Source organism: Oryza sativa, chromosome 5, assembly GCF_034140825.1.
Source record: "Oryza sativa Japonica Group chromosome 5, ASM3414082v1".
In the NCBI taxonomy this organism is placed as follows: Eukaryota; Viridiplantae; Streptophyta; class Magnoliopsida; order Poales; family Poaceae; genus Oryza; species Oryza sativa.
The window spans coordinates 13802099-13821653 of record NC_089039.1 but is presented as its reverse complement, the minus strand read 5'-3'; the positions used below and the strand labels follow the sequence as shown (position 1 = coordinate 13821653).

General features: G+C 43.8%; 2 protein-coding genes across 3 annotated transcripts; both read right to left on the bottom strand.

The window, feature by feature from the left end:
• Nucleotides 1-1874: 1874 nt before the first annotated feature.
• Nucleotides 1875-7784, bottom strand: LOC4338358 (linoleate 9S-lipoxygenase 6). Of its 2 annotated transcripts, none has more exons than XM_015783699.3 (9): nt 7156-7784; nt 6796-7079; nt 6066-6303; nt 5536-5886; nt 5358-5443; nt 5141-5215; nt 4358-4659; nt 3278-3541; nt 1875-2868 (listed from the first exon to the last, which is right to left on the bottom strand). In XM_015783699.3, the coding sequence occupies exons 1-9, from the start codon at nt 7322-7324 to the stop codon at nt 2094-2096; spliced, it is 2544 nt and encodes an 847-aa protein (XP_015639185.1). In that variant the 5' UTR covers nt 7325-7784; the 3' UTR covers nt 1875-2093. The 2 variants fall into 2 exon arrangements, with proteins under 2 accessions (XP_015639185.1, XP_066166824.1); XM_066310727.1 differs by having other exon boundaries at nt 6796-7087; nt 7156-7287.
• Nucleotides 7785-16235: 8451 nt separating this feature from the next.
• LOC107281086 (protein FAR-RED IMPAIRED RESPONSE 1-like) lies at nt 16236-19430 on the bottom strand. Its single transcript, XM_015783705.3, has 3 exons — nt 17775-19430; nt 17108-17686; nt 16236-17022 (listed from the first exon to the last, which is right to left on the bottom strand). The coding sequence occupies exons 2-3, from the start codon at nt 17364-17366 to the stop codon at nt 16634-16636; spliced, it is 648 nt and encodes a 215-aa protein (XP_015639191.1). The 5' UTR covers nt 17367-17686; nt 17775-19430; the 3' UTR covers nt 16236-16633.
• Nucleotides 19431-19555: the final 125 nt, after the last annotated feature.

Below are 19555 nucleotides of genomic sequence, written 5' to 3'. Positions count from 1 at the left end.
TGGAAGAAGACCTGCCAGTGTAGCGCCGGCACTTGCGAAGTTGGACCCGAACGATGGAACTGCGTGACGTCTTGAGCTTGCGGTCGAACGTTGATCTGCGTCCAGAAAGCCTGAGCGAACGGACATGAGAAACACATATGATTAGCTGTTTCATCTTCCTGATTGCAGATGTCACAGATTGCCTCCTGAACAATGGTTTTCTTCAGCAAATTTTCTTTTGTGGACAGGCGATTACGGACCAGTAGCCATGCGAAGAGTTTAACTTTTAGAGGTGCTCTGCACTTCCAAATAAGATCCCAGTTCGGAGATGGCATGCCTGGGGGTAATCTTGCCTCATAGAATTTCTTAGTTGTCAACTTTCCTAGCTTTGCACTGAGGCGGAAATCCATCTCCTCGCTCGGAGAGAAGTTCTGCAGCAATTCCTGTAAGCAGCACAGCTCTGCCGATGCAGTTTCAGATAAACGTGGAACAAGATTTTCAGAAATTCCTATGTGAAGAGCTTCCTTTACTTAGATTTGTCTGTCACACACATGGGAGAAGAGATTGCTGAACTGACTTGAAAAGCTTTCAGTCGAAAACCATTTGTCGTACCAAAAGGAGGTTCGCTCACCATTTCCTACCACGACTTCCGTCAAAGATCGCAGTTCTGGCAACAACTTTTGAAAGGATGCCCAGTGATGCCCTAGACGAGTTGAGCACAGTAACGAGGAATCTGAAATTTCGTCCCAGACCCATCGAGTCCAGGAGGTCTTCAAGTTGTAAAGAGCAAGGAGTCGTTTGAGAAGAAGTGCCTCGTTCTGAATCTTTAAGTTCTTAATACCAAGTCCCCCATGTTCTTTTGGCTTGCAAACTGATTCCCAAGAAACCAGACATTTTGCTCCCGAGCAGACATCATCCCCTGTCCAGAGAAAAGCCCTTCTTCGTCTATCAATTTCTTCTATAATTTTTGGTGGAAGTTTGAAGGCACACATTGCATACACCGGTAGGCTGCTCAGGACTGCGTTTATCAGAACAAGACGCTCCGCCTGCAATAGGAGAGATGCTTACCAACCAGATAAGAAACCATCAACCTTGTTAACCAGAGGCTACAAGTCAGCTGCGGACAGTTTGTGAATTGATAAGGGAAGTCCAAGATAAGACATCGGAAATTTCTCCAGCTTGCACTGTAGCAATCCGACAAAACTAGTTCCTTGCTTTGATCGACATTTAGAGTAATCATAGTGCTTTTAGCAAAATTGATTTGCAGTCCAGTTGCCTTGGAGAACTGCAGCAGAGTCTCCTTTAGAGCAAGAACATCAGCCTCCTCCGCACAACAGATAATCAATGTATCATCCGCATACTGGATGGTGGTACACAGCCTGTCTTGGTAGATTGCATGTCTGATTTCAGTATTTCTTTCAAGCAATCTTTGTAGCACATCAGCAACTAAGACAAACAAATATGGAGATAGGGGGTCGCCTTGTCGAAGGCCCTTCTTGCAGCGAATCCATCTTCCAGGGACTCCATTAAGAAGCACTGCAGACTTGGAGGAGGAAAGCAACCCCTTAATCCAGCTAATCCAGTTTTCTGGGAAACATCTGACAGCAAGAATCTTGAAAAGGCTTGACCAAATGACGGAATCAAACGCCTTCGCGAAATCAAGCTTTACAATAATAGTTTGGCACTTCCTTCTGTAGCATGCTTGAATCAATTCCGTCGCATATATAAGATTCTCATAGATGCATCTCCCTTTGAGGAAACCCGTTTGGTCTAAATGTATCATCATCGGGAGTACCCTTTGCAGCCGTGTTGCAAGCACTTTGGAAAGAATCTTTACTGAGCAGTTCTGAAGAGAGATCGGCCTATATCCATCGACCGTGTTTTCTTTACCGGGCTTTTGGATTAGAACAATAATTACATGTATTGAATTCTGCATCACAGTTTGCTCATCAATTCTCCAATCCAAACCAACCAATCAATCTCAATTTCACATCCCCAACACCAAAACTCTCAAACGAAAAGAAAGAAAAAGAAAAGCAGAGAACTTTACATTCCACACGCGTCGAGTCGAGTCGGATAGATGAAGTATAAGAGAAGAAGGATGATGAATCGTGTCAGATGGAGACGCTGTTGGGTATCCCTCTCCCGGTGATCCCCTTCTCCTTGCCGGCGACGTCGCCGGCGTCCGGGTAGAGCAGCGTGTACGGCACCCTCACGGGGCCCCTCCGGTTGACGAGCCTGGGGTCCTTGTTCCTCTCCTCCACCCTCTTCTCCACCCGCCGGAGCTCGTCGCGGAACCTGTCCAGCAGCAGCAGCACCTCGCCGTCGTCCGTCCACGTCGACGTCGCGCGCTGCCCGAGGTACACCTCGTCGGAGGTGTGGTTGGACAGCACCTCGATCAGCGCGATCCCCAGCGTCGCCGTGAACCGGTCGGGCACCGTCTCCAGGAAGAACCGGCCCGGGTCGGCCTCCAGCTGCGCCATCTCCGGCGACCCCGGGAGCGGCACGAACCGCCGGCACCGCGTCGGCCGGTTCGGCGGGTACCCGGCGTAGCCGTACTGGCCGAAGTTGACGGCGGCGTGCAGCGCCGACGCGGTCCAGATGAGCGTCGACAGCGTCTCGACGAGGCCCGCGACGGTGTCGAGGTCCAGCCAGCACGCGGCGTCGCCCTGCCGGTCGCCGTGGCCCACGCGGCGGACGTCGTCCCACCACGCCTGCAGCTCGGCGTCGCCGGCCACCGCCGCGTCGGCGTGGTAGAAGTGGTCGCAGTAGCTGCGCACCCAGCCCTCGATGGCGAGCCACACGTCGATGCCGTCGACGGCGTACGGGTAGTCCTCGATGTGGAGGGACACGCCGCCGCGCGCCTTGGGGTCCCTGGACGCCATCCCCCTGGTTGGAAATGTTTTAGTTAACAATAAATTCTCAAATCAATTCTACTCTCTCTAGTCAAAATTATTTTACGTTTAAAACAACAATATATTCGAACTTTTAACATTCCCAGAATTTATGTAAGATTTTTTATTAATATACAGTTGATTCATGGAATTTTTAAAATTTTATTTGAATCTTGTTGTCAAATATTTGGCTATCATAAAATGCACCAAATGATACCAAGTGTGTTGCTACGGGACATTAATGTGTACGCCGCAATTGTAAAATTGAAGTGGCTAGGCGGATCGAAAGCCGTTGATCTCACCGAGAAGTAACTAAAAATTCAGACATGCAGTAAATTAAGAATTTGTGGTTCTATTCATTGGCAATGTAGGAATTGGGATGATGAATTGATTGTATTTTGTACCTCTTGATGAGATCATTAGGCAGGGACTGCTCGGTGAACCTCCAATGGGCATAGATATCGGAGGACATCTCCATGGAGTACTTCCCCGGGTACATGGTCTTCTCCAGGAGGCCACCGGCGTTGAGCAGTATGCTCCTGGCCAAGGTGTTGATCTGCATGTTGTCCTTGAAGTGCGGGTCCAGGAGCTTGTGGATCGGGTGCATCGCGCTCAGCTGCCTCCTCGTCGCGATGATGAACGGCTCCACTGTCGCGTGCGTGAACAGCCTGTTCCATTCATGGATTAAGACGGTGCATATTTTTATGGTCAAGTCAAATATTTTGTTTTCAGAACAAGAAGAATTTCATGTCAGCAAGCATTCAGAGAATTGTCTTGTTTCAGAACAAGAAGAATTTCATATCAGAATTCAGAGAAATGCCTTGCTTCAGAACAAGAAGAATTTCATGTCAGAATTCAGACAAATGACTCGTCTCAGAACAAGAATAATTCCATATCAGCATTCAGAGAAATGTCTTGTTACAGAAAGAATTGCAGATGAGCAATTTCTTGTTTCGGAACAAGAATTTGAGATGAGAATTCGGAGTTTCAGTCTTTCAGAAACAATGAAGGGTGTGTTTAGTTCACGCCAAAATTGGAAGTTTGGTTGAAATTGGAATGATGTGACAAGAAAAGTTGGAAGTTTGTGTGTGTAGGAAAGTTTTAATATGATGAAAAAGTTAAAAATTTGAAAAAAAAAAAGTTTGGAAGTAAACTCGGCCGAAATCTTGGACCGAGCACTGCAAAACTTGATCACAAAAGGGGATGTTTGGACAGAAGCACTCAAAAACTCATAAAATGGTTTAAAACCAAATAAACCACGGAAATAAATCCCCTGATTTCGTACAATTTATAGTTTTGCCACTAACACGTGGGTCATTGTAAAGTGGGGCCCACGTGTTAGTGGCACAACTGCAAACTGTATAAAGTCGAGGGAGTCTATATAACATAGCAAATTTGCAACTGAAATTTTAAGACATAAGGTTGCAAAGATTTCACCCCGACAGTACTGAAAACTGATTGATCGAGGCGTGTGCCCTACTCACCAGTGGCTGATGAGCTGATGGTACCCAGAATCGTTGACGGCGACATGAGTCTTGGCGAGGTGCCAAAGGTGCGCATCGGTGCCCTGGCTCGCCGGGAGGAACACCCTGCTGATCTCGCTGCCGCCGACGCCGCCGTCGGGCAAGCTGAGCTCGATGGCGACGGGCCGGAGGGCGCCGTCGTCCCTGAGGAAGAGCAGCGTGCGCGACGCGTACACGCACACCCCCTCCGTGTTTATCCGCCGGAGGTATGGCATCAGGTAGTCGTGGTGGTCCAGGATGTACATCCGTTTCTGCTCCATCGCCTGCCAAATGAAAATAGATGAAACCAAACATATTAGAGAACATAATATAAGAGAAATTTGACGGTATCACGGTACATACTTGACAGAAAGTATCTCGAGGAATATAATTTTACACTAATAAAAATAACTACTACTTAAGAAGTTAAGATACTAAGTTTTAGGGGAAGCATTAGTGGTGTGGTGGTAGAGTCGTGGGTGTATGACTCTACCAGGGTTCAAATCCTGATGCCCACAAATATTACGTACATACTAGTGGTGTGGTGGTATACTCGTGGATGTATGACTCTACCAGGGTTCAAATCCTGATGCCCACGAATATTACATACATGCAGGTGTGCTTTCATTTGCGGAGGTGTGAGTGTGGCATTGCGTGTGTGTGCGTGTGTCTACGGTGTAATCTTAAAAAAGGTACAAAGAACGGTCTATAGATGATTTTGGAACGGTAGATCTTCGGTTCATCTAGAATCGTGGATGCACATACCTGTTGAATGGTCAGACCTCCAATCTGGGTCATGATATCGTCCGTGGTTATCTTGCTCTTGTTTGGAGGAAACACCTTGTGAAAGTCGAAGAGTTAGACACGAACCCATATTTAATACTATGAAAAAATGATTAAAAACATATATCCACTTGTAAAGCACGAATCACACATCAACATAGCTCATCAAACATGTCAAAACATTTTCAGCTGTTCTTACCTCCAGCCGCTTGATCACCACCGGGTTGAGCCCTGCCAGCATCTCCCTCGCGAACTCCTCGTCGCTCCTCCACGCCTCAGTGTCATCTGCAAAATTCCCCCAAAAAAAAAAATTCAATCGCGCGAGATCATCAAGAAGCTGCAATGCCATGGCGTACTGGCACAGACGCAGTACGTACAGTGGATGACTTGAGGGGTGGGGAACTTGGCGGGGTTGTCCTTGACAATCCTGGAAACCTGCTTGTACGTCTTGTGCGACGGCACGGAGGACTTGAGCTCGTCCATGACCCTGGCGTCCGCCGCCGGCTGCGGCGGCTTGCCGTAGAGGTCGGCGCGCAGCTGCTCCGTGGACTTGAAGTTGACGACGTCGCCGTGGAAGATGGAGCGGGCCTCCGGGATGACGAAGTGGGTCACCGCCTGCACCCCCATCGCCAGCACCTCCGCCAGCTTCCCCGGGCTGAACCGCTCGTCCGGCGGGATGTAGTAGTCCAGGTTTATCAGCTTGTGCTTCCGCGTCTCCGTCACCCCGTCTTCCACAAAATATTTTCATATGCTCAATTAGTTGACTACCTTTTATGATACTCTCTACTGATATGGTACTCTCTACTGATAGTATTCTACTACTCATCAACATTATCATCGGCGGGTACTATTTATTAGCTAAGAAAGAAATTTTGGAGACTTGGAGATGAGTTTTGTGTGGAAGTACCGGTCTTGCTGAGGGGGCGGCCGGTGCGGCAGCGGCGAGGGTAGGGGTGGGTCTTGGTGCCACCGAGGACGGGGCGGACATGGTCATCGTTGTCAGGGTTGCCGAGGTCGTTATAGTAGTCGAAGTCATAGATGCGCTCCCAGTCCTTCCTCTCCCCGCGCCCATTCCCTCTCAGGCTTCTGAGCTCCTCCTCCCGTAACAGCCGCAGCGCCTCTGGCGTCTTATCTGGCAGGTAGCTCTGCAGAATGATAGGTCAGTTCAACTTAAACTCGTTATATCATAAAAGAAAAACATTTCGATCATTATCAGTTCAGTGAAAAAAAAATCAATTTAGCTGTACGCGACATCTCATTGTATTTTTTGAAACCAGAAGGGCATGAGTTTTGCCGTATATCTTATAGGGAATAAAATCGGTCAAACAACTTAGACTCTGTCATCGTAGTATACTTGCTCCATTTCATATTATAAGTTATTTTATTTTTTTTCCTAATTAAACTTTTTAAGTTTGACAAAACTTATAGAAAACTTAGTAGCATCTAAAACACCAAATTAATTTATTAAATTTAGCATTGAAATATTTTGACAATATATTTGTTATGTTGAAATTACTATTATATTTTTCTATAAACTTAATCAAATTTAAATAAGTTTGATTATAGAAAAAATCAAAATAAATTATAATATAAAACGGATGGAGTATTACGGTTTGCAGGGAATTAGTTGTGTTTACCGTGTTGATGAAGAAGACGCGGTCGGAGGTGGTCTTCTTATAGGGGTAGACCCAGGAGTTGCAGTCGAAGTGGATGCTCCGGTCCTCGGCGAGGTCCAGCCGGACGTGCCGGAGGAAGAACTGGTCGTTCCGGTTCCCGTTCTTGACGGCCACGGCGCCCGGCGTCCCGAACTCGCCGTCGACGAAGAACGTCACCTGGTACATCGTCGTGCTCGCCTTCCCATGCCTCGTCTTCTTCCCTCCCCTCAACGCCGCCTCCGCGCTCAGCCTCCCCTTCCTCGTCTCTGCAATTCTTTTCAGACTTTCAGCGCTGATCGGATTCAGAGTTTCAGACATTAGTTGCATACGCCACTTACTCACCGTGATCGACCTCCGTGCCGCTGAAGAGGCGGAGGGTGGTGGACTTGCCGGGAGCCGAGAGGCCGAAGTGGTTGGCGACGACCACCGTGCCATTGATGACCACGCTCCCCGGCTGCACCGGCGCCGGCGCCGCCGAGCTCCAGAGCTTCGGGCAGAAGGGCATTTGCATCGATCAGTAATAGCACAGTACAGAAATAATCACTGACTTAATAGCCAGTATCAATTATTCAGATGGATCCCCTGATGCAAACAAGGGATTAGCCCCTCATGAGGTTTATATACTACATCACTGGAGAGGATTCTTGGAGTGTGTGTAGAAGCTAGCCAGGAGGTCATCAGAGCATCACCATTTGGAATGTTGGAGAAGGAAGCTAGAAGAAAGAAAGCAGAGAGGAAAAAAAAAGGGGAGAGAAGAGAATGTGTGCCAGCCTTTGGTGTCACCCCTTGCATCTGATGCTGCTTACTTTGAGAGGGAAGGACAGAAGAGCAAACCAAAGGGGGGGATAAATTAAGCACAGAGAAAAGATCATCTCATCTCATCTCATCTGATCTCAGGTCAAGTCTCCCCCTTTACACTGCAGATATGCTACCTGCTGCTGCTGCTGCTGCTGCTGCTTTCATCTGGGCTAGCTTTGTGTAGTGAGCAATGATCCAGCTGTCACTGACAATAGTTATCTTCCCAGAGGCGTCAGGCTCGGCCCGATGACGCGCATCGGCTTATTACGCTTATGCCCCTAACGCTGAACGCGTATGCGTGTGTGTACCAAATTGAAAGGAATGAGGTTGTTTCCATGGCTCAAATGGCGCTGGTGGTCAGATCTGGTGCAACCAGCACTGCTCAAATTCATCTGTTGTCGTCACTGGCACAGTTATGAGGCCTGAAAGTGAACAGTAGTGCTTCGCTTAGGATAAACGGCATGTTTGTGTTTGACACTTGGTAGTACAATGCTTTAAGATGTGATTTTAATTAGGCAGCACACTGCACATGCCCCACCTGCTCCTCTGCAGCTTATGTTGCTGGCTGAAACAAGATGACTCTGTAATATTAAAAATTATTTGGTAAAAGGTGAACACCAATTCCGTTCTTTCTTTACCTTTTACCTAGTTTTTTAATCCTAGTTTATCTTTGTTAATTTGCGCCTAGATCGTTCATCTTTTTTACGAGAGTGTGACATCCTTTATATGTTTATCTCGTAAACTTTTTAATTCGTTCATTTTGCGGGTGTAATTCGTTCATTTTGTAGGTGTATACCCTCAAATCGATCTAAATCAACTTAGAGTCCGGTTTTAATCAATAAATCGGCTCCGCTAGCCAGTTTTGGTGATTCCCTATCATCTAGATCACCTTAAATCTTTAGGTGACTTTTTGTTGGCTGAAAAAGACGCCAACACAAATGAACAATGTTCCCTCCTGATTCATCTTATAGGTCTAGTGTAGCATACGTTGTGTTTTACCCAGTTATGTATCATGAGAGATAAAACATGGTAAGTTACATACTTGAGTAGTATAGTGATGCATGTCGGTTCTGGTATCCATCCATCTCACTCGGTGACCACTACATGTATGCTAAGAAATAAGGTTCGGAATTGACAAAAAAAAACTATATTGGAACAGAGTCCCCGGCCTCATGTATACAAGATGGTGACTGGAGAATATTCTGAAACACAGCCGAGAAAATACAAAATTGAAGAATGGAATAAGTTGTAGTGTAGATATGACCCTCTCACATCGAATGTTTGAACACTAATTAGAAGTATTAAACGTAGACTAATGATAAAACCCATTCATAACTCTGGACTAATTTGCGAGATGGATCTATTGAGCCTAATCAATCCATGATTAGCCTATGTGATGCTACAGTAAACATGTACTAATTATGGATTAATTAGACTTAAAAATTTGTTTCGTGAATTATCTCTCATTTATGCAATTAGTTTTATTATTAGTCTACGTTTAATACTTCTAATTAGTGTCCAAACATCCGATGTAATAGGGACTAAAATTTAGTCCCTGATCCAAACACCACATGTATGTCTCTGTGTGTGTGTGTTCTGTCCTGATGGTTCAGCTATCTTTCTCATTTGTGCAGACAGTAGTAGTTACCTAGCTTGCTTTTAGGTTGTCTTTCTAGCGGAGTGGTTAGGCTTGAATGTGATCTCGAGGATAGTGGCATTGGCAACATGCTTACTTTCAGGTGAGGAAATAACTGCCTGTGTATTGCTGCAGTGAGTCACTCAAGTGGTCTGGCATTTTCCTAAAGACTCTCCATGCCAGTCAAGGTCCACTGCATAGACTCCATGTGCATTTATGTACTCTGCAGATTATGTTCTTTCTTAAGACTACAAATAAGATCAATGTGATGTTGGAAAATTCTGGAAAATAATTTCAGTCTACTTTTTTTCAATAATAGAGATTATTTTAGCCTCTACATCAAGAGGTGCAGTATTCAGGCAGAGATGACTTTTCTCCTCAAGAGAATGTCCCCTCATTTCTTGTATATCATTCAAATAACATATGATTTTTTTAGAAAAATAGTAAGATAGAAAAATATATCACTTCACAAACTTGTAACATTAATTTCAACCTCTACAAGTTGTAAAAAGACGAATTAAACTATAACTGGTACGTGTATGTTCAGTCTTATTTTTTAAAGCAACTTGTAGTGATTGAATTTGAAATTATATGTTTATGGAGTAATATATTATATATTAATATTTTTTAAAAATAAAAAAGATGAAATGCATATGGGACATCCCCTCGAGAAGAAAAAGACTTTCCTGTTAAATCAGCCTACAAGTTTAGTCTACCTGAACTCTGAATGTTTGAGAATGAGTCTGACAGCTATTGTCGAGATAGTTTTGGTTTGTGTTCTCTAAAAAAAAAAGATAATTGCAGACCTTAGTCATGCATGTTCATCAGTTCCTAACACATTTTCAGACCGGTGATGAATGTTCTGAAGAGAAGTAATAAATCTTGGATTCATTCATTTTTGTAAGATTACGTATGCGAGGACTCCTTTTGTGGTGCCACTCTGTCAAGACCAAAATCTTATCAATTTTTATTTGTTAAGATCAAAAATCTTGTTGACCAGGAGAAAAACGAAAATGACTAGAGCTAAATAAAAGTTACTATTAATGGCAATTCTATAGAGAACATCGAGATTTAGAATTACTTGGCATGACCAAACTCAAGCTTAACTTAATCACATCTAGTAATGTACAAGTGGGAGTGAAAGCAAGCCCAATCGTAAGCACTCAAGTCCCATTTCAGGCCTTACTCAAGGCCAATCATGCAAGAACTTTGCTTAACACATGTGGGGACCGTGGGATCTATTCTTTGGAAACCCAGGGGCCTAGATGCAAGAAGACATGTTGCCGCAGATTTAAAATCTGGAAAATTCGAGGAAAATTGTTAAACCATTATTTGTTCAACTGAAAAGAGAATAAACTTCAAAAATATGCGGAAAATAGGAGAAAGCTATGGATCAGTAGACCGACGGAGAAAATTTTATCGGCCGCTAGCTCCAACCTAACAATAAGCTATCGTCTTGCTTTATTCATTCCATTTACAATCTTTAAAATATATTTTCTCTTAAACTAATCCCATTACAATCCGATTATACGATTATGTTCATTATAATTAAATTTTTATAACAAGATAACAAATGGTTATGTTCTGATGAAAAGAAACATTTGTTCCAAACCGTTAAAACTCATTATTTCATAAGCTATAGTGATATGTTTTAGCATGTGTTTTCAATGTGTTTCATAAAACTAACGAACTAAAACTATTTGCTTTCTCTACTCCATTCATACATGCAATTAGCATATAGCAATCTTCTCTTCTAAACTATTATCTGATCTACGATCCAATCACACCGTCGTATCTATTGTAATTAAAAATATATCGCATGACTATAATCCCATGAAAGAAATACATTTGTTTCAAAGTGTTAAAACTCATTGTTTCATATGTGATAACAGTATTTTTCAACATGTGTTTTCACTGTGTTCCACAAATTTTTTCAAATGTTTCAATTGGATTTTTTTTGTTTCACATTATATAACTTAATGTTTCGCTCGATAGTTAACGGAAACATTTGACCGCCCGATATTTTTTTTAAGGGAATTGGGCACCCGATTTGTAGTTCCCTCCAGAAAATTCATATTAAATCCATCTAACGTGTGCCATATTTCAGTAGATTTACATGCAACTTTCTGCACAGAAAATGGTACTATTTTTTTTAGTATTAAGATATTACCATAATGAACTGCATAAGCTGTAAAATTCATAGAATTTCAATCCTGTCTTGAAATGGGTGAGCCAAACATGAAGTACGATAAATCATTTCAAAATTTTATGTAGCAACGTAATATGGATCATAACTTGTAATATATGTAGGAAATTCACATAAGTACCAAAAACTATGAACGCAGTTTTAATGGACAAAGAAAATTACCCCCTTCATTACTAGAAACTAAAATTTGGCACCTTATGTGCAGAAAACACATTTGAAATTCTGTATTGCATACCATTCACTTGATGTACACTACGATTTGTACAATGCATAAGAAATTCGTATAAGCCTAAAAGATTATGAGACCAGTTGGGTTGATCTTAGAAAACTATGCTCTTTAGTGCTATAGAGTAAAATTTGACAAAACTATCTCTTAAAAGTATTGCAAACGACTACCTAAGGAATAAATGGTACTTTCTAGAATATAAATTTTAAAATTCATATCTCCTAAAATAATAGTGACAAAGTAAAAATTATTTCACCTAAATTAACCTAGGCTTTGCTTGGCCAGCCTATTAGTATGGCATCTCTTCTCAGACATAGGAAAGCTCAATGTCTTAAAGACAACATTGAAAGAGTGAATAATTAGCATGAGATACAAGTCTCCTAGTAAATTCGATTAGACGGCCGCTTCGCCATGTACAAAAGAGGAAGCCCAATAACTTATCCAACGATTTCAGAATACGGCCGCCATTGACTTTCTTATTGCTAGGTATGGTATATTGACTTTCTTATTGCTAGGTATGGTATTGGCTCGAGTCAACTGCACAACATAAATCTCTCTTTGGTAACAAACGATACGACACAAGTTGCTAGTATTGAGTTTGTATACCTATCAACTCACTCTCCTACTCTTGTCAACGAACTCATTGAACTACTCCTTTTCTCACTCCACACTCTGAAATGGTCCACTCACTATACTTCCTTGTTTGTTGGAAACAAACAAATTTCTTTACTAGCTGTCAGATCTCCTACTGTTGGGAATTAACTCATTGATCAAACCAACATCAATGCTTTTCACTCACTACAATACAACAGTACAATCTGATACAGCAATTTACTGTTAAAATAGAAAATTGAAAACATACCTAAATACCCTGCTAATACTTATGTGTAACTTGCCAACAGGCCGTAGCCCCGCGTGATGCGCTGTTGGCCGGCCGATAGGGATGCAAGCGGGTTATTTTAGCCCACTTATCTCACTTCTAATTCTTTTTTTTTCTAAATTTTGTACTACCATGTGGGAAATGAACTAGCAAGCGGGTAGCAGGACTACCCACTTGCATCCCTACCGGCCGACGCACCCGCGTGCCGCCGCTGCTGCGCTCCCATACACGCACAGGGAGGGGAGAGTCGTGTTTGCCGGATGCGCCATTGGTCCATTGCAGAAAATGAGCGAACGGACAGCTGCCCGGGAGGGCACGGCTGCTACGATCCTCTCTGATCGATCGCATCGCACCGCTGTCATGCGAGGTAGGTAATCGGGAGGTGGAGTCGCAGAGAACGGGAGAAGCGGATTTGGATTCTGAAGGATTAATTAATTCCTATAAGTATTATTCTGTTTGTAGGAATGTAAGTATAGGAAAACCAAAGGAAAAAAATTTCTTTTCTACAAGTTGTAAACGTAGGAAATTTTTCATCCCCTCAAACTTCTTGAAAAATTCCTATGAGTTAAAGTGTGCATGTATTTCTATTTCTTCATTTTTCCTATTCCTATGCGTTAAAATTCCTTCAAAACTGAGTAAGCCTCAAATAATTTATCAAAAATAATCCCGAGATTTGATTCCCATTTACATTTATAATTAAGACTCATCAAATTGCTTTAGGTATATATATTGGGGCAATTGCATCCGTGCCCTCACTTTCGAAGCCAATTGCTGTTTTACCTCCACTTTTTAGGGTTTGCACTTTTACCCCCACCTTTTGAATCTGAAGCAGCCATGTACCCCCATTCCTAACAGCCACAACTAACGGTGTTAGTTGTAGAGAAAAGGACATATATACCCTTGGTGGTTATTGTAATTTTGCCCCCATTTTGTTCAGCTTTGTGTGATTTTGCCTCCCATTTTTTTCAGCTTGTGTGAGTGTTATAATGTGAGGCTTTGAACGGCCTAAGCACGTGCATTCACTCTGAACCCCTAAACTACAGGTCAACACCACATTTAGTTGTACATGGATAATACAACAGGGTTGTGAATTGTTCCAAAAAAAAAATGCAACAGCAACTCTGTGTCCAGTTCATTGCATAGAGCAACAAATGAGCAGTCCATGGTAAAAAAAATTAAAAATCACAAATATGAGGCAGTTACAAAATTTGAATAAAATTTCGACAGCATTTCGATAGAATTTTGACACAATTAGCACAAGTCACATATATAGCAAGCATTACATAGTGTCCCATAGAAATAAGCCACGATACATATAAGTCATCGACCACAAACATTACTTAGTGTCCACAAACATAATTGCACACATCACATGTCCACAACATAGAATACACATTACCACATATTACAGTCCACAACATAGAAGGCACATTACCACATATTACAGTCCATATATGCACAAAAGTGCACAACAAATAGATGTCCAAAATTATGCAAACCATGAAGCCTCTTCCTCCCCTTCCCCTTCCCCCTTTCCATTTGCACTTGATAGTTAAGAAAGAAATTAGCAATAACGAAAATAAGCAAAATATGAATATAAATAGAAGAAAATAGCAATATATTACTCACTTTGATATGGCTGCAGCACTTGGGTCGTTGCTACAAAATCATGCAAACCATGAAGCTAGCCTCCCTCCTCTTCCTCCCCCTCCCCTTCCCCTTCCCCTTCCCCTTCCCCTTCCACTCCCCCTTGCACTTGCACTTGCACTTGCACTTGCACTTGCACTTCATAGTTACATAAAGAAATCAGCAATAACGAAATAAGCAAATTCTGAAGATAAATAGAAGGAAATAGCAATGCATGACTCACTTGGAAGTGGCTGCAGCACTTGTGTCGTTGTTCCCATCTCCTGTCCCAATTTCTGAAGATGAGTGCATCCTCTTTTGACTTGCCGTGGGACCTCCTTGGCAAGTCTTGGCCGTGTGGCCTAGCTCATTATATTCAGTGCATTTCTTTCTCTTACTAGTGCCAGCCTCATCACTTGCCTTCATCCTAGCCACTCGTGGCCTCCCAGGTTTCCTTCTCGATCTAGGTGAAGCATCTAGGCCCCCGGTGTTAATTTTGGTAATTAATGACAAGCACTAATTGTGGACTAACCGTTGTCTTTGAGCTATACATTTTAAGTTAGGTCCACGTCATATGCGCGCATGGACGATTATCGATGGATTAAAATTGACGGCGCAAAGCAAAGGGAAAGAAGAAGGTAAAACTAGCGCTTTAATTTAGAATTGATCGAGGTGTAGGGCGATCAAATTTGCTAGTTTAATTTTAGTTTCGCCGTACTAGTAAGAGGGGTAATGACCTAGCAAAGAGATGATTTTAATTGCCACATTAGGTCATTGTATTTTCATTTGTGCTCTCTTTTTCATTACACAAATTCACTGGGTTCGGCCTGACCAGGGGCGGTCAGACCGGCCACATAGTGGCGGTCTGACCGGCGTGCCCTGGCCGGTCAGACCGGCTACATAGTGGCGGTCTGACCGGCGGCACTTTCCCGGTCAAACCGGCCTCCTGAAGGCCAAGATGATGCTGCTCGGAATGGCCGATACAGAACCGACGGAGCCGAAGTCGGTCAGACCGAGCCGATGGCAGTCAAACTGAGCCGAGGCCGGTCTGACCGGCCACCCCATGTCGGTCTGACCGGCCTGGCCGATGGGGCCCTCTGACAGGGCTACAACGGCTAGTTTTCTAGCCGTTGCAGAGTAGCACGGTCTGACCGGCCGCATACCTCCGGTCAGACCGGCAGAGCACAGAGTTGGGGAATTTCGCCCCCAACGGCTAGTTTTGGTGGGTGGGAGTATAAATACTCCCCCACCAGCAGCAAGGGGGCTCTCTTGGCACCCAATTCAATTGCATACACTCCTTGCACCTCTCTCACACTCACTTGAGCTTTGTGTTCATCTATCTAGTGTGTTAGAGGGTTGTTTAGCCAAGAGTCTAGTGCATTTGCTTCCATTGTAGAGCTAGTGTGGCACTTGATCATCTCCACACCGGGTCATTGCTTGTTACTCTTGGAGGTTGCCGTCTCCTAGACGGCTTGTGGAGGAGTTGCCCGGTGACCTCTCCGAGAAGATTGTGGAGGAGGCCCGGCGCCGGTTTGTGAGTGGTTTGGAGTTCACCACCTTCGGAGTGAAGGAAGAACTACCCCGAGTGATCGAGGCTTGGGTAGTCCTCTCCGTGGGCCGGCTCCCGCCTTGCCCACCCCTTGACGAAGGGGGCGTGCGGTGGCTTCGTGGTTGAGCGGTGGAGTTGGGCTCGCCTCAACGGGGAGTAGGAAACCGGCGAGTTTCCGAACCTCGGTGAAAAATCTCTTGTCTCATTGTCTCATTTGATTGTCGCATTTACATTTGTGCGATTTACTTTTCTAGAGACACACTTGAGATCATATCACCCTAGGATTGCAAAACATCGACATAAGAGCGTGATTTACTTTCCTAGAGATATATTTGAGCCACTATCACCCTAGGTTTGCAAAACATAACTTAGTTGCTTAGTTAGAGTTCTCCCTCACCAAGCCTAGCAACTTAGGTTAGATTTGATTAGGTGTTATTTAGTTTTAAATTTCCTATTCACCCCCCCTCTAGTCGACATCTCGATCCTACACTAGGCTTCTTGATTTTGTAGCCTAGATCAACATGTGCCCATCTATCCTTCGATGTCATTGGATTGAAAGTCCTTGCATATGCCTTCTTGAACTTCTCAACGGAGAAGCAATCATCCACAAAATCATCCATATGGACATCCGTGCTAAGCTTTGCAATGAATGCTAAAGCATGACTGCGAGGCATTCTAGTCACTTGCCAAACCCTACAAGAACATGTTTGTTGCTCCAAATGTACGGCATGCCTAATGGTGCCCACAGTTACTTCAGCTGTCCCAGCTCCACATATCAATACCTCATGGTCCTTGATATTCTTGCTTTGAGCATTCAAAGACTTTGTAATAGCTGGAATGATTCTTCCCTCCATCTTACCAGCAAAGTTGTTTCTTGCAACAAACTTGGTTATGATCATCTATCTTATTGCATCATACATGTCCACAATCCGTCGATCCTTGGTTCTTGAGACCCAACTATTGAAACATTCAGAAAGATTATTATTGATGTAATCTACCTTGCACTCGTTAGAAAACTTGCTTCTACTCCAAATGTATGGATGATTGTCATCCAACCAAGAAAGTGCTTCAAGACACTTCTCCTCTATCTTGCCTATGTGGTATGTGAACTTCTCATTTGTGAAGCTTTTGGCAGCCGCCCACATATTTTGGGCAAATAGAGGGCCATGGAACTTCTTCTCCATGTTCTTCCAGAGGTGCCTCATACATTCTCTATGTTCCACTCCTGGATAAACATCATCTACAGCACTTTCTATTCCTTTGTCTGCATCCGTACTAATGACCAAACCTACAGTACGAGTATAGTAGGTGGTTAGTCAAATATGAATTGAAATGATGGAGGATGCAAGAAACAACTTTAAGAATAGACATACCTTTTGGAGTACCAATAGCTTTCTTCACATTCTGAACAAACCAAGTCCAGCTTTCCTTAGATTCTGTCTCAATCACCCCATATGCCACTGGAAATAGCCTGTTATGACCATCAATTGCAACAGCCGAAGCCAACTGGCCTCTGGACCTTCCAGTCAAGTGAGTGGAGTCCATAGCAATGTAAGGCCTACATCCTTCCAAAAAACCCATCGATACAGGGTTTAAGAGCAACAAAGAACCTCCTAAAGCAGACATCACCATTGCACTCTTTAGTGTCCAGCTCAACTACACTGCCTAGCACTGATCTCAATAGCTCTTCACGATAGGTAGGCAGCAGATCGTAGCTGTCATCCCACTTTCCATTTATAATGTCAAGTGCTCTCTCTACCTCTGAAGACCTTGAAATATGGGATATCAATCTGATGCTTCCTATTCAACTCCTCCTGCAAATCCTTTGCTCCCCTTGAGGAGTTATCCCGCAACAAGTCCACCACTCGATCAGCTACCCACTTAGTGGTGACCATTGTTTCACCACACTTATTGAAAGATCCACAAGTGTGCTTTGGTCCACTTGTCTTGACCTACAAGCAAAGAATTAATAGCTCATGTTTCAGCTTGAACAAAAATTCCAAACAGAATAACCATTCATAAATACACATATAAAAGTACCTTGCATCCAATGTACTTAGGGCTTGTTGATGCAAAAAAAAAACACCACTTGCAACCCTCTTCTGCTCTTTTGCAAATGGCTCTAAACCTTTTCTTGTCTTTCTTGACAGTTTCAAAAGCATGATCATTCAAGATAGCATGATGGGTAACTGCTAACTTGCATTGATCCACATCTGGGAACACTACACCAACATCAATACAAGGATCCTGAACATCATATGCAAAGACAGGTACATCATCATCATCACCCTCATCAATAATTTCTTGATCAGGATCAAACTTAGGGTCAGAACAATCAGAGTCGGAAGATTCGGACAAATCAGAATCATAGCTGCTATCACTATGTACCACAAGTAATTCATTGTCAGAGTATATGCCCTCATCATCAATGCCTACTGCATCCTTATCATTTGACCCCTTTTTTTTGGAATTCTTGGCTCTCTTTTTTTTGGCTCCCTCATTAGTGGCTCTCTCATTTGTGGCTCTCTTTTTTTTTTTTGGCTCCCTCATTAGTAGCTTCCTCATTTGTGGCTCTCTTTTTTTTTGGCTCCCTCATTTGTGGCAATCTCACTTATGCATGCTCTAGACCTTACTGAAGAATGAAACCTACGCTTTGTGGGTGAAAATTGCAATGGACCATTGAAATCATTGATTTTGGCATCAATGCACACAACCCCCTTATCTATATTGAGCTGAAACCACTCCCGCAAATGTTCATCGGATTTTATCTCAACAAAACCATCATTTTATCTCAACAAAACCATCATCCAAAGAACGTCACAAACTCACATATTGCTTAGATCCCCACGTGTAGTGTTCAGCAATGAAATTAACAACTTGCAGCAGATCATACTTATGCATGTCAATATTTTGGGTTGGCAAGGTTTTACCCTAGAGGTATTGCTTTGGACCTCCATCCGGCAAACTTAAAAAAGACTCAACTCTAACAACTAATTGCAAATCGCTGTGAGTAGGCCTACAAATCACAACACAAGTGGCACATTTAGGTAAATCGTCCTAAATAGCAAAGTTATATAGAGAGACGAAAAAGCAACCGTACTGAATGCAGCCCCAAGATTAAAATGCATACTAGCTAGTAGTTCAAGTATATCTAAGTATATCTGGGTATCTAACTCTAAGTTTCATCTAGATTTAGCTAGCTCTAAGTTTTCATGTCCATTTTCATAAGATAGCAAGACAAGAATCAAATTATCTGTTGAACTCTTCCATCAAAATTAGCTCCATTGATATGATTTCCTCCATTGCCAACAACTTCCCCTTTTCTGCCTTGTCTTGCCCTCGGCTGTGAGAGGCCGCCTCCACGTGGAAGAGAACTGGCCGCCGGCTGTAGACCTCCTGCGAGCGGGCGCCGGCACACGCCCTCGGCCGCAGCCTCGCGCACCCGCGGCGGCGGCCGCCGCCGCCTCCTCACACGGCCGCCGACGCTGCCTAGCGCACGCGCCTCGGCCGCCGCCTCCCCACCGCGCGAGCTCCCTCGCGCGCGTGCCTCGGCCGCCGCCTCCCCGCCGCTGCCTCGCGCGCCTCGGCCGCCGCCTCCGCGCCGCGCGGGCTCCCTCGCCACCGCCTCACAGCCGCGCGCGCTCCCCGCCGTGCGCTGCCGCTGCTGCGCTAGCTAGCTAGGGTTTTGAGTTGACTCGACTCAGGGAGTCCCAACGCACGGGAAGAGAAGAATCCTGTCCATTCACTTTCCCTTAGGGGTAGAAGTGTCATTACATAATTCCTAAAACCTTTTTTTATTTCTTTTTGTATTTCTTTAACAC

Coding starts and splice junctions, on each gene's coding strand:
- LOC4338358 (XM_015783699.3), bottom strand. CDS start 7,324: ATGCAAATGCCCTTCTGCCCGAAGCTCTGGAGCTCGGCGGCGCCGGCG. Junction 6,304..6,795: donor GCGTCTTCTTCATCAACACG/GTAAACACAACT, acceptor ATCATTCTGCAG/AGCTACCTGCCAGATAAGAC. Junction 4,660..5,140: donor GAGGTCTGACCATTCAACAG/GTATGTGCATCC, acceptor TTCATTTGGCAG/GCGATGGAGCAGAAACGGAT.
- LOC107281086 (XM_015783705.3), bottom strand. CDS start 17,366: ATGGTGATGTCTGCTTTAGGAGGTTCTTTGTTGCTCTTAAACCCTGTA. Junction 17,023..17,107: donor AGCTATTGGTACTCCAAAAG/GTATGTCTATTC, acceptor CTCGTACTGTAG/GTTTGGTCATTAGTACGGAT.